General features: G+C 44.6%; 1 protein-coding gene across 2 annotated transcripts in view; it reads right to left on the minus strand.

Moving 5' to 3' along the window:
• The window catches only part of LOC124717389 (gamma-interferon-inducible lysosomal thiol reductase-like), a 328,253-nt gene extending 314,087 nt beyond the window's left edge, over positions 1–14,166 (minus strand). For both annotated transcript variants that reach the window (XM_047244238.1, XM_047244239.1), the window contains exon 1: positions 14,035–14,166. In XM_047244238.1, coding sequence (XP_047100194.1) covers positions 14,035–14,094 — 60 coding nt within the window. In that variant the 5' untranslated portion in view covers positions 14,095–14,166. The remainder of the gene's footprint in view (positions 1–14,034) is intronic.
• Positions 14,167–15,025: the final 859 nt, after the last annotated feature.

Below are 15,025 nucleotides of genomic sequence, written 5' to 3' on the forward strand. Positions count from 1 at the left end.
CTGCACCGGCAACACCTTCGCAGTAATGGACGGCTTTAGAAGCAGCGTGGCTCAGTATTTCTGCAGGGTACTTCCCGTGACCTGTTGAGTCCAAGCCACGTGGAGGTGCTGCAGCACGCAGGACAAAAGGGGGTCCGGCACGATGTCAGGACATGTTCCACGACTTCTTTCACCTCAATGTAATTAGCAGCATACATATAGTGATAAGCTGCCTTACAGGTTAAAACGCACTGCAGAATGGCAAAGCCAGGGGTCTGAAACTGGGTTCCCTAAACTGATGCCGTGTTCCTTGGTTTCTGGAAGATATTCGGCACAGTTCCCACGATTGCTTAGTGAACGAAAGAAGAGTTTCCCCAGTATCCTACCACATACGTTTAGGTACGATGATCTTAGGGGAGCGAAACTCTCGAATTTAGAGTCCGCGAGAAAAATCAATACACACTTTAAGGAACGGAAAGTATTATGTGTTTATTTTACATTTAATACGAGGATGAGTGAAATGAAAACCTTAAATTTGTAATAACAAATCGAAATTTCGCGCCGTTATCCTGTAAGTTGCTAAGCGTGCTACAGACAGAGTGCAGAATGGCCTGTAGGTGGCAGCATAGTGCAGATACACACATACCGTCTTAGCATCAGTATAAAGATTCCCCCCCCCCCCCCCCCCCACTTGCGACTTGCACCAGGGAAGAACAGCGCTCTGTTATTCGGTTTTTGATGTAGTGAAGGTGTGAAACCTATTGAAATTCATCGACGAATGATGGTTCAGTATGGTGATGCATGTTTGTCACAGCAGCAAGTCTACGAATGTAGTAGGAAGTTCGCAAATGGCGTGACTTCCGTGGAAGATGCTCCTCGTCCAGGTCAGGCACAACGAGTTGTGACTCCACAGAACATTGCAGCAGTTGAAGCCATAGTGAAGGAAAACCGCAGAGTGACTGTATGATATTGCAGAATGTTTTCAGATTAGTCATGGGTCAGTACACCACCCTGTGCATGATGTGCTCCAGTTTCACAATGTGTCTGCAAGGTGGCTGCCACGGCAGCTGACTCGTGAAATGAGAGAACTACGTGTTGATGCTTGTAAAAAACTTCTTCGGCACTTTGAACGAGAAGGTGATGGCTTCCTTGCAAGAATCGTTACTGGGGACGAAACATGGGTTCACTTCCACCAACCGGAAACGAAGAGAGCAATCAAAGAATGGCGCCATTCCTCATTACCAAAACCAGAGAACTTTCGAACAGAACCATCAGCATGGAAGGTTATGCTGACTCTCTTTTGGGACGAAAAAGGCGTCATTTTGGAGCATTGCATGCCTAGAGGGACCACTGTCACCAGTGCATCATACACAGATCTCCTAAAAAATCATCTGCGGAATGCAATCAAATCAAAGCGACGTGGATTGCTGTCAGCAGGTGTCCTTTTGCAACATGACAATGCAAGGCCCCACACTGCCCGTACAACAGTTGCAACAATCACAAACCTGCATTTTGAGTGTCTTCCTCATCCACCATACTCACCAGACCTTGCCCCAAGTGATTTCCATATGTTTGGACCACTCAAAGACGCAACGGGAGGAAAGAAGTTCCGTTCTGATGAAGAGGTACGCCACGCGATGCATGAGTGGTTGCGCGGACTACCAAAAGGAATTTATGCACTTTGTAAGCGCTGCAGGACTTGCATTGAGCGTGGGGGCGATTATGTTGAAAAGTGATGCAGCTTTGTACCACTTCTGCACCACACAAAATATTTTTAAAAAATTTAAGGTTTTCATTTGACTCACCCTCGTAATTGATCACACATATTGTACAACCTTCAGTTTAGCAAATGGTTACTTTAAATGTTCACCGTTGGTAGCTATACACATAACAGAACGACGAGCGGTTGTCGCAACTATGCGAGTCAACGTTACAGTGGAGATCACTGTACATGACGCTGTAATTACCTGGCGAAGTTCCTCCACCGTGCGTGGCTTACGTCGATAGACGTTATCCTTCACAGTTCCCCACAAGTCCATAGGTGTTAGATCTGGCAACCGTGGAGGGAACTCAATGGACCCTCTTTGTCCAATCCAATCCCCCAGAAAATTGTCATTCAGGGAAGCTCGTATAGCTAGGTGGTAGTGTGGTGGCGCCCCGTCCCGTTGGTAGAAGACCTCTTTCATAAAGTGCACGTATACCTGGCAAAATTGATGTGCGTAACATTTCCAGTGACAGTAGCATCAAAGAAAAAGGGCCCTACTAAGACCCTAGATAATAGTCCACACCCCACATGAACCCCTGGTAGGTTGACCGCTTTACCCACATTAACAAGCGGATTTTCCGGTGCCCAGTACACACTGTTATGCCGATTCACGGTTCTATTAAGTTTAAATTGTGCCTCGTCACTCCACACTACCTTCGTCACAAATTGTTCGTCATCAGTTACCATTTGCTGATACCATTCGCAAAATTGCATTCGGCGATCAGGATCGTCAACATTAACCGTGTGCAGTAATCATGGAATGTAAACTTTCCAGTTTGCGGCTTTCAGAATTCTTCGTACACGTGTGCTGCTAACCACCAATTTACGTGCACATTGCGTAGCAGACTTCTGTGGAGAGCCGACGAAGCAGGACTTGTAGCTGTACGCTGTCTTCCTGATCTTCCCTTGTGAATATCACAAATCGTTCCATGCAGGTCAAACTTGGCAATGATGCGTTTAATTGCTAGGCGGCTTGGTAGTTCTGTTTCAGACTCCCGCCTCCACTGACGTTGCACTTCAATCGCATTGTCAAACTTGAAAAACCATTTCACAATAAATTTTCCTTGCTCGAATGTCAAGTGTGCTCCAGCTATCTTGTTTTCTCAATACTGAGATGAAAGTACTAACATCTGCTGAGCCAAAGACTATACTACAGCACACTCGTAACTCAAATCGAATGACAATATCGATATCTCGATAGAGCCTGACAAAGAGTGTATACATTTTTCTGGCGGACTCTGTATAAAAACAATCCAAAGGAGCGTGAAACGTCTGTTTTAGCTACTCGTGGTTTTGAAAGCTGGCTGTGGCAGCTAGTACAGGCAATCAAAAATGCATACCTGATCAAGAGTATCTGGAGGTCTCTATGCACTGTGAAACTGATGAGTAGGTATCACGAGTGCGAACCCGGTAGTATCACAGGAGGGGTTTGGGGGAGTGTTGTGATGTGAGTAGAGGAGCAGCAACAACAGAACTGGTTGATCAGGAAAGCTCAGTGACTTCGAATGTGCACTAATCTTTGGATGTCACCTGGATAACAGATCCATCAGGGACATTTCAATCCTTTTAAGGCTGCCCGAGTGGATTCTTGACGACGCACATGTGAAGTGGACACGTGAAGGAACGACAACCCAAGACCAGGCCAACCTCACGTAGTGACTGACAGACAACGTTCAGCATTGCGGAGGATTGCTCTAAAAAACTGCATGAAATCAGTGGGAGGAAACACTCAACAGAATGGCGTACAGTAGTGGAGCATCTTCTAATAGTCAACGGTAAGCGACGTTTGAGGTGGTATAAAGGGTAATGAGCAGTGGATGACTGGAAACAAGAGATTTGGAGCGATGAGTCACTCTGTAGTCTGTGGCAATTCGATGTAGAGGTTTGGGTTTAGCGAATGTATGGGGAACGCTACCTTCCATCATGTGTAGTGCCAACAGTGAAGTGCACAGCAGGTGGTGTTACGTTATGGGGATGTTTTGTGTTTAGGGCATGGTCACCTTACAGCGCTTAAGAAAACGCAAAATGTGGAAGTATACAAACACATTTTACAGCATTGTGTTCTGCACAGAGGAACAGATGGGAGATGATGATGACAATGCGCCATTTCACAAAGCAGCACGTGTGAAGCAATGGTTTGTGGACAGTTATATTCCCGAAATGGATTGGCCTGCCCAGAGTCCTGACATGAAACAAACGGAACACTTCTGCGATTAATTAGGACGTCGACTTCGTTTTCGACCTCAAATCTTTTCTGGCTTTGCCTCTTGAGGAAGAATGGCCAGCCATTCCTCCATTCAGATATCTCATTGAATTTCTCTCGTGCAGAGTTCGAACCGTGATAATGGCGAATGGTCGACACATACCATATTAATGTCAAATAACAGATGAGGGAGGGCACCAAACAGTCAGGTCGTTGGTTCTATCAGATTAAGGAAGGATGGGGAAGGAAGTCGGCCATGATTTTTCGAAGGAACCATCTAGGCATTTGCCTGAAGCAATTTAGGGGGATCGCGGAAAACATAAATCAGGATGGCTGGATGCAGATTCGAACTGTCAATAGTGGAACATAGTTCGTACGAGCGCCTTTGTTAGTATGGGTTGCATACATCAGGGGCAGGTATGCACTCAGGGGCAAACACATTGTCACCCTTTGATTAATAGGTACTTAACCTATTGTTCTCCATTGACTGACAGGTCCTTAACCCATTGTTCTGCTAAAAAGCTCCTTCCTTTTGATTGACAGATACTTAACCTATTGTTCCCCTGCCCCCTCCCTCCCACCTCCCTCACACCCTTCAGGAAACCTCGCTGCTATAAGTATACTTTCAGGTCTGAGTTATTGGAACAGACATTCTCACTCTTATCAATTTGACTGACTACTCAATTACATTGAGCAATTAATTAACCTCTCCCCTTCTAGTAAACCCCACCCCTTCCCTCCTGGAAACTGGCGGGAAAAAGACTCAGTTGATCGGTCATTTGGAGGGAATTCGATTGTAGTGTATGGAATATTGTTTAAACAATTTAGGAAATATGTGGATATTGTATATTTAAACAATTTAGGAGATTCAAGGCAGTGTATGGAATATATGGAAATTGGGAGCTCTTTGGTGGAGAGGAAGAATCTCATAACAGGAAATACAAGGGTATAATATTTATTTAAAAAAAATTCAGTTTGTGGAGGTTGGATTTCTCTTGCTCATAGTTCTCTGCTGTTTGGAAACATGTAGGTCTTATAAGAAGTAGTTACATGTGGCAAACATTTTGCATAACCTCATGTTCGTCACTGTAATGTAGATGTCTTGACCTAATGGCTCTGAGCACTATTGGACTTAACATCTATGGTCATCAGTCCCCTAGAACTTAGAACTACTTAAACCTAACTAACCTAAGGACAGCACACAACACCCAGCCATCACGACGCAGAGAAAATCCCTGACCCCGCCGGGAATCGAACCCGGGAACCTTTCGACCTAATGTTTGGCCCTTTGTCGACACTTAACCTATTGTTCTGTTAAGTGGTTTTCCTTGTCACTCCATTTTCCTTAAACTATTGTACCGTCTTTATTATGAAATTAAGCAATTAGTTATGTCCCACCATTTTCTGGTACACTTTTCGAATTTCACATGCTTTTGAAAGCCATTTCTGGCACATTTTTCTTTGTCACTCACCCCTCTTAAACTACTGTACTGCATGTTACATAAAAATTACGCAAATTAACCTAATGTTCTGTACATAACCTGCTGTTCTGCTCCATGACACCCACTCACACACACCCTCCCCTTAACTATTGTACTGCTAACACCACGTTGATATAAAAAATTATTGCAAATTAATTAAATCGATATTCTTCACATGTATGAGGTAGTATTTTTTTAATTCACAGCATCCTATTAGTCAGTGAAATCGATGCAATATGGTTTAAACAAAAGATCACTAGTGAAAAACACACCATGTCACCCGATGCCCGACACCGATGTCGACGCCCCCAACTCCGAAAGCATCCCCAGGAGTCGGAGTGCACCCGCACCCGCTGCGTAGTGACGACGCGCCCATCAGCTGCAGGGTCACATATAGGTGTCCGTTCAGGTCCCACAAGCATGAGGTGGCGACATCCCATTCATACCTGACACCTGAGAAATTCCTGTCGAAATTCGTTTTCACCTAGGCACTGTTGTTAGCGTGGTGACACAGAGCTGCAGCTCCAGCGCTATAGAAATCTGTTCCAATGCTTCCCAGAAAAGCTCAGGGTGCATTGTTCCTAGCAATCCTAACGGGACACGCGAGACACATCGGCCACGCGCATGTGTTTACGTGCCCAGAGAGGCTGACACATTGCCACGAGATGTGTACATAGTATGGCTGGAACTTTTGGTGTCCTCCAGCTATTGTTATGGAGATGTCCTAATACCACAATGTTGGATGAGGGACAGCATCACGCCTGAGATGGATGGTCTGCTTCAACTTATCTTTGAAGATATGAACAAAGTATACATCACCTTACACTCAGAACACGCTATAGATAAACCCGCAAAAGTTGTCTACAGATCATCAAATACATACAAGACTCATAAGAATATTGGGAACTAGGAACATATTTACCAGTTTAATTACAATTAAATATTACGATTGCTGCTGCAGTCTGACACCAATCGATATACAGGTAACGTCTCCTCTTGAAGGCTGTGGTTGTGTAACGAATCTCTGTATCTATAGCACACATAATTTTCCCCATAAAAATCTCTCTCTTTCTCTCTTCATACCCTCGGGGTTACCGATGTGTTGAATCTGCACAGTGCCTAAAAAATTATGGTATGCCTACACTCACACCGACTATATGTCTCAATTCTCTTCAGTCCTAGGAAATTATCTGACAGTCTTCGAATCAGCGCTTCTGGAAGATGCTGCATGCTGCCAAGTTTCTCTCAAACAAGTGTTATGAATGGCAGGCGTCCAGCAGTATGTGATAACGAATAACCTTCCACGCAGACGTAATGGCTGAAAAGACAGTGTACTGTAATCAACATCACTATCAATAGAACAACAAGGAAAGTGGGAGTGTATGCTTAGGGGTGTCGATGAAGGGACGTATTGTTACAGCCAAATTGCCCATCCTGTTTGTACACTGTAGCAGATCCAGTTGAACACTTGCATTGCTACATTGTGCAACTGTTTACGAAATGAATCTATCACCACTTCCGTTCGGTTATACTCCTCAGAGTGTAGAAAGCACAAACCTCCAATCTATCCTCCCATTACGACTAGACATATGTATTTCACTTTGTTTTCAGGTGAATAGTAGTTTGATTACTTCCCACAAATGTGTGTCGGAACATAAGCCACGGTACCTTTATGTTCAAGCAGCAGCATAACATTTTTAAGTATCAATTGCAGGTGAATAAAAAAATTGTGATGCACTTGCACTAGCTGGGTGTCGTTTCCGCACTGCTAAAAAGCCTCCCACCATTACGTATTTGTCAATGAATAAATGGTATAATTACAATTTTTAAAAGTCCTAGAGTCTTTTCGGTTTATCGATTTCACCACTTCCACGAAACCTTTTGGTATTTTGGATACTTGTAAATCCAGCCAACATACAGTGGCGTCTTTTATATATATTCAGACCGCCAAGTCGGGGTTTGTGTCAGTGCATACCATGCATAGCTTCCACCACACAGATCACACAATTTTCCCCCGACTAAGAAATCATTGAGCCATTGAGTAACTAGAAACTTAGGCCATCTACAAAGCCACTCTATGCTGGCTGCATTTACAAGTATCGAAAATACCAGAAATACCAGAAGATTCCGTGGAAGTGGTGAAATCGATAAACCGAAAAGACTCTAGGAATTTTTTCAAATTGTAATTACATCATTTATTCATTGACAAATAGATAATGTTGGGAGGCTTTTTCTCAGTGCGAAAACGACACCAAGCTAGTACAAGTGTGGATGTATCATAATTTTTTTTTTTTATACACCTTTAGTCAGAAATGTTATGCTGCTGCTTGAACATAAAGGTATCGTGGCTTAAGTTCCGACACACATTTGTGGGAAGTAATCAAACTACTATTCATGTAAAAACAAAAAGAAATACCTATGTCTAGGCGTAATGGGAGGATAGATTGGACATAGTGAATTGTGATTTCTAGGCACTGAGGAGTATATCTGAACGGAAGTGGTGATAGATCAATTTCGTAAACAGCTGGACAATATAGCAATGCAAGTGTTCAACTGGCTCTGCTATAGTGTACAAACAGGACAGCAATATGACTAACAATACGTCCCCTCATCGGCACCCCGAAGCGTACACTTGCATTTTCTTTGTTGTTCTATCAATAGTGATGTTGATTACAGCACACCAACCTGTGTCAGTGATGTCTTTTCAGGCATTATGTCCGTGGGTACGTTACTCATTATCACACAGTGCCGGACGCCTGTCCTTCATAACACTTGTTTGGGAGAAAGTTGGCAGGATGCAGCACCTTCCAGAAGCACTGATTCTAAGACTTTGTCAGCTAATTTCCTAGGAGTGATGAGAATCGAGACATGTAGCCGGTGTTCAAAACTGGCTCTGAGCACTATGGGACTTAACATCTGAGGTCATCAGTCCCCTAGAACTTAGAACTACTTAAACCTAACTAACCTAAGGACATCACAAACATCCATGCCTGAGGCAGGATTCGAACCTGCGACCGTAGTTGTTGCGGGGTTCCAGACTGAAGCGCCTAGAACCGCTCGGCCACACCGGCTGGCCGTAGCCGGTGTGAGTGTAGGCATAGCATAACTTTTTCGGGCACTGTACAGATTCAGCGCATTGATAACCCTGTGGGAATGGGAGAGATTTTTATGTGGAAAATTATGTGCGCTATAGATACTGAGATTCGTTCCAGAACCAAAGCCGTCAAGAAGAGACATTACCTGTACATCGATCAGTCTCAGATTGCAGCAGCACTCATAATGTTTAATTGTAGTTACACTGGTAAATGTGTTTCTAGTTTCCAATATTCTTGTGAGTCTTGTATGTATTTGATGAACTGTAGGAAACTTTTGCAGGATTTATCTATGGAAAGTTCTGAGTGTAAGCTGATGTATTCTTTGTTCATATGTTCAAAGATAAGTTGAAGCAGACCATCCATCTCTGGCGTGATGTCCCTCATCCGACATTGTGGTGTTAGGACATCTCCAGACCGGTATCTCTAGGACACCGAAAGTTCCAGCCATGCTATGCACACATCTCGTGGCGATGTGTCAGCCTCTCTGGGCACATAAAGACATGCGCACGGCAGCCGATGCACCCTGAGCTATTCTGGGAAGCATTTTAACAGATTTCTATAGCGCTGGTGCCGCAGCTCTGCATCATCACACGAGTGCCTAGGTGAACACGTATTTCGACAGGAATTTCTCAGGTGTCGAGTATGAAAGGGATGCCGCCACCTCATGCTTGTGGGGCCTGAACGGACACCTGTATGTGACTCTGCAGCTGATGGACGCGTCGCCATTAGGCGGGGGGCGCGGGTGCACCCCAAGTCCTGGCAACGCTTCAGGAGTCAGCAGCATCGACGTCAGTGTCGGGCGTCAGGTGGCGGGGTATGTTTTTCACTAGTGATCTTTTGTTTGAGCTATATTCCATCGAGTTCGCCGACCAGTAGGATGCTGTGAATTAAAAAAACTATCCTACACATTTGAAGAATATCGATTTAATTAATCTGCATAAATTTGTTATATCAACGTAGTGTTAGCGGTACAATAGTTAAGGGAGGGGGGGGGGGGGGGTTGAGTGGGTGACATGGAGCAGAATTTGTAAAGAACAATCGCAAACTTCAGACAGCTACCAAAGTGTAAACAAATATAGTTTCAAGTTGAAAATTTTGTTGATCTTCAGCTAATAATTGTTATGAAGAAGTTTTTTGGTTGGTGCATGCAATAAACTTGTTTTTTAGATTTAAATAAATTGTTTCAGTCCTATTAATTTTGTTGGATCGAAGTCTTCCTTATTTTGACAAAAAAAGTTGGCAACCCTAAGTATAGAATAGAAGGTGACTGAACGAAATGCACAGTGAGGCAAGAGAAACATCACCATTATTAAAAACAGTAATTAGAATGAATTCACCAAGATTTATGATGGTCCCCTGGACATTGCAAAGGGTGGTACATGGGTTTTAATAGGGTGTGTAGCCACTGCGGATGGTTGTTGACACTTCCATATCGAAACTATGAGGAACGTTCAATAAGTAATGCAACACATTTTTTTTCTGCAGTAGGTTGGTTTTGGTCAGAATTTCAATACACCATATTATTCCTCACTCAGTTGACCACAAAACCTTATTTTTCAAGTTAGTCTCATTCAATGCAACGGCTTTACTCCATTTTACTGGGAGGGGCTATATGCTCGCATAGTACCATTCTACTGGTCGACGTCGAAACCGACATTTAGTTGCACCAATAACCTCCCCATCATAGACTTACTGCTTCCCATGGAGTGCATCCTTCATTGGGCCAAACACATGGAAGGTGCAAGATCCGGGTTGTAGGGTGGATGAGGAAGGACAGTCCAATCAAGTTCTGTGCGCTCCTCTCGGGTGCAAAGATGGTGACGAACACACTGAAGTCATTTCTTTAATTTCCTGAGGATAGCACAATACACTTCAGAGTTGATTGTTGCACCGTGAGGAAGAACATAAACCAGAATAACCCTCTCAGAATCTCAGAAGACCGTCGCCATGACTTTACTGGCTTTGAACTTTTTCTTCAGAGAAAAGGTGGGGTGGCGCCACCCCATGGATTAAGTTTTGTTTCCGGTTCGAAAAGGTGAACTCATGTTTCATCGTCTGTGACAGTGTTCGACAAAAAGTTGTCAGGATCAGCCTCGTAGCGTGCAAGCAATTCCACACAGATGGTCTTTCACTGCTCTTAATGGTCTTGTGTTAGGGGGCGATGAACACAGCGGGCACACACCTTTTAGTTCAAATGGCTCTGAGCACTATGGGACTTAACATCTCTGGTCATCAGTCCCCTAGACTTAGAACTACTTCAACCTAACTAACCTAATAAGGACATCACACACATCCATGCCCGGGGCAGGATTCGAACCTTCGACAGTAGCGGTCGCGCGGCTCCAGACTGAAGCGCCTAGAACCGCTCGGCCACAGCGGCTGGCACACCTTTTGGTACCTAAACTGGTGGTCGAGTGTGTCAGCACTACCAACAGGGACGTCTTGTTGAGCAGACAGGTGTTTGATTGAAATCCGTCGATCTCCTCGAATGAGAGTGTCCGCACGTTCCAACACTGCAGGAGTCACAGCTGTGAGCAGCCGGCCAGCACGCGGAAGATCGCACAGGTTTGCGCGACCTTGCGATGATGACAGACGTCTCGCCCAACGACTCATCGTGCTTCTGTTCGCTGCCAGGTCTCCATAGACGAGGGGTTCCCAACCTGGGGCTAACTACCCCCTGAGTCGTAATATGAAATTTTCTGAGAGCTAAAAATTAAACTATTCGATTCTGTTTCAGTAACGAACTAGATTATTACTAATATCTCCATTTTGTAAGACTGAAACTGATTACATAATTTATCAATAATTAATTTTTCTCAATTAGTAGCATTAATGTGGTAGAGGTTACAGGTACCTCACATAGTCCACCTGTTACACACATATGTTATGCTTTGTCCCATACATCGGTGATCACAAAAGCGAGACTTATACATGTAACAATGCTAAATATCTCAAGAAAATATCTTCTCAAAGTTGTAGATAATATATCCAGTACTCCAGAAATTGCTTTGTTACTCGCTTCAAAACAGGAAAACTACACTACTGGCCATTAAAATTGCTACAGCAAGAAGAAATGCAGATGATAAACGGGTATTCATTTGAAAAATATATTGTAATAGAACTGACATGTGATTACGTTTTCACGCAATTTGGGTGCATAGAGCCTGAGAAATCAGCACCCCGAACAACCACCTCTGGTCGTAATAACGGCCTCGATACGCCTGGGCATTGAGTCAGAGCTTGGATGGCGTGACCAGGTACAACTACCCATGCAGCTTCAACACGATACCACAGTTCATCAAGAGTAGTGACTGGCGTATTGTGACGAGCCAGTTGCTCGGCCACCATTGACCAGACGTTTTCAATTGGTGAGAGATCTGGAGAATGTGCTAGTCAGGGCAGTGTCGAACATTTTCTGTACCCAGAAAGGTCCGTACAGGACCTGCAACATGTGGTCGTGCATTATCCTGCTGAAATGTAGGGTTTTGCAGGGAGCGAATGAAGGGTAGAGCCACGGGTCTAACACATCTGAAATGTAACGTCCACTGTTCAAAGTGCCGTCAATGGGAACAAGAGGTGACCGAGACGTGTAACCAATGGCACCCCATACCATCATGCCGGGTGATACGCCAATATGGCGATGACGAATATACGCTTCCAATGTTGTTCACCGCAATGGCGCCAAACACGGATGCGACCATCATGATGCTGTAAACAGAACTTGGATTCATCCGATAAAATGACGTTTTGCCATTCGTGCACCCAGGTTCGTCGTTGAGTACACCATCGCAGGCGCTCCTGTCTGTGATGCAGTGTCAAGGGTAACCGCAGCCATGGTATCCGAGCTGATAGTCCATGCTGCTGCAAACGTCGTCGATCTGTTCGTGCAGATGGTTGTTGTCTTGCAAACGTCCCCATCTGTTGACTCAGGGATCGAGACGTGGCTGCACGATCCGCTACAGCCAGGCGGATAAGATGCCTGTCATCTCGACTGCTAGTGATATGAGGCCGTTGGGACCCAGCACGGCGTTCCGTATTACCCTCCTGAACCCACCGATTCCGTATTCTGCTAATAGTCATTGGATCTCGACCAACGCGAGCAGCAATGTCGCGATACGATAAACCGCAATCGCGATAGGCTACAATGCGACCTTTATATCAAAGTCGGAAACGTGATGGTACGCATTTCCCCTCCTTACACGAGGCATCACAACAACGTTTCACCAGGCAACGCCGGTCAACTGCTGTTTGTGTATGAGAAATCGGTTGGAAACTTTTCTCATGTCAGCACGTTGTAGGTGTCGCCACCGGCGCCAACCTTGTGTGAATGCTCTGAAAAGCTAATCATTTGCATATCACAGCATCTTTCTCCTGTCGGTTAAATTTCGCGTCTGTAGCACGTCATCTTCGTGGTGTAGCAATTATAATGGCCAGTAGTGTAATTAATTGACACCACAACTCAGCAGTTAACTACACAAAGGCTACTACTGTGCTGTAGACAGTATTGTTATTATTATTATTATGATTAGAGGGATTAGACACAAAGCATTTACAACCTGAATTTATTATTATTATTATTATAATTAGAGTGATTAGACACAAAGCGTTAACAGCCTGAAGTTTTCCAATTTTTGCCAGTTCAGAAGTAGGGAGAGCACCAACCAAGTGAGTTATTAACATAACGTATAGTGCACCATCTAAACTTGTTTAAATGGGGTTGCAGTGTGGAGGTCAAGCAAGTGCCACAATGGAGAGGAGTAATGCACGGAAAGTATGTTTTGCAACAAGTGCCTACCCTCACTGCGGATAGTTAGCTTTCTTATCTGAGTAGGAATTGTGGGTAGTACTCGCGATGCACCACGAATTCCTTCGTCATTCATTCTAACCCCCCCCCCCCCCCCCCTCCGCAGCCACCACCTCTCGTGCACAAACTAAATATCATTCATCTAACATCATTTTAAAAATAAAAGTCTTCCAAGAAAAGTCTTTCATTCTACAGCTTAGTTAGGTGCTAATGTTTGGGATAATGTGGGGAGGGAGGCGGGGTAGTAGCTAATGTCTGATTGCACTCAGGGGTAATGGTCTAGAAAAAGTTGGGAACCACTGCCGTAGACGTTCCGAAAGCGCCTGTGAATATCTGCGATGCTCTGGTTTTCCACCAAAAGAAACTCACTGACAGCGCCCTGCTTGGAAAACATCTCCGTTACAGGCGACATTTCCGAAGGCAACATATAGCGCCGCCATCTCTCGGAAATTCACGAAACTATAGGGGACGATTCGGGAGTACTGCGATATCTCCCACAGCAAATTTCGCATTTTTTATTTTTTTTATTTATTTTTTTTTTCAAATGAAATTGGACGAGGAAAAAACATGTGTCGCATTATTTATTGAATTCCCCTCTTAAGTTTCCTTTCATTGTCTCGAAAAAAAATTCGTGGAGAAAGAAACGGTTTTCACTTTTACAATGAGACTGGTATTTTGCACCGAGGAAGGCGTTGCAGCGTACTTACCTGTGCGTGAAGCAAGTTGGTAAGACCGAAGGCAAAGAGCACAGCCAGTGGCAGAAGCATTCTGGTGGTTACTACAGTTCGCGGAGCTGCGGGGTCTTCTATTTATGTACCGCAGGCCGGCCGGCGTCCGTCCGAAGTCAAACAACGATCGACGCGACTATCGAATGACCCTGACATATCGCTGTAGCGGCCAAGGCCCACTGCGCTTACGCCTGCCCGGGAGCACGTGGTTTCTCACGTGCCGATAGCAAAACACTGCGTCCTGGGTTTGTTGACCCTACCTTACACTCGCACATGGAGAGGATGTAGCGAAAACTGATGCGGCCGAGGGTGGCGACATGGCCCCAGCCCAGGGTGCAGACGCAGAAGGTCACGCAGCTGACCAGAAAAAAAGAAGACCAAGGAAGAAGTTTCAAATGTGTGTGGATTCCTAAGGGACCAAACAGCTGAGGTCATCGGTCCATAGATACTAGTTAAACTAACATACGCTAAGGACAACACACAGACATACCCATGCCCGAGGGAGGACTCGAACCTCCCGCGGGAGGGGCAGCGCGAATCGTGACATGGCGCCTCTAACCATGCGGCCACTCCGCGCGACTTAAAGGAAGAAGGCTTAAGAATGAAGTGGGAGAGGTGCATTATCTGGTCAACAGTACCCAGAAACCCCATGTTAAGCGGAACTGGCAGGAACGTACCTACAGCTTTTGGATGGGGGGGGGGGGGGCGGCAACACTATCATTTAGGAAAGTAAACCTGTCTTCGCCCACTACATAAAAGGGTTTTGCTGTTAACGCCAATACAGTCAATCAAGCAGAAATTAAAAACCCCACAAATACGTTAGCATCCATATTACATGCGGGTAAAACTATAGAGAAACACTAATTGATCCAAGCGTCTTTAAATAAAACATATGTATTGTAGCTGTTGAGGTATTTATTTATGAAAAAGCAGCTAATTGTAAGCTAACATTGGAGGTAATTATATATTT

The sequence above is a fragment of the Schistocerca piceifrons genome, chromosome 9 (assembly GCF_021461385.2).
Source record: "Schistocerca piceifrons isolate TAMUIC-IGC-003096 chromosome 9, iqSchPice1.1, whole genome shotgun sequence".
Classification (NCBI taxonomy): domain Eukaryota; kingdom Metazoa; phylum Arthropoda; class Insecta; order Orthoptera; family Acrididae; genus Schistocerca; species Schistocerca piceifrons.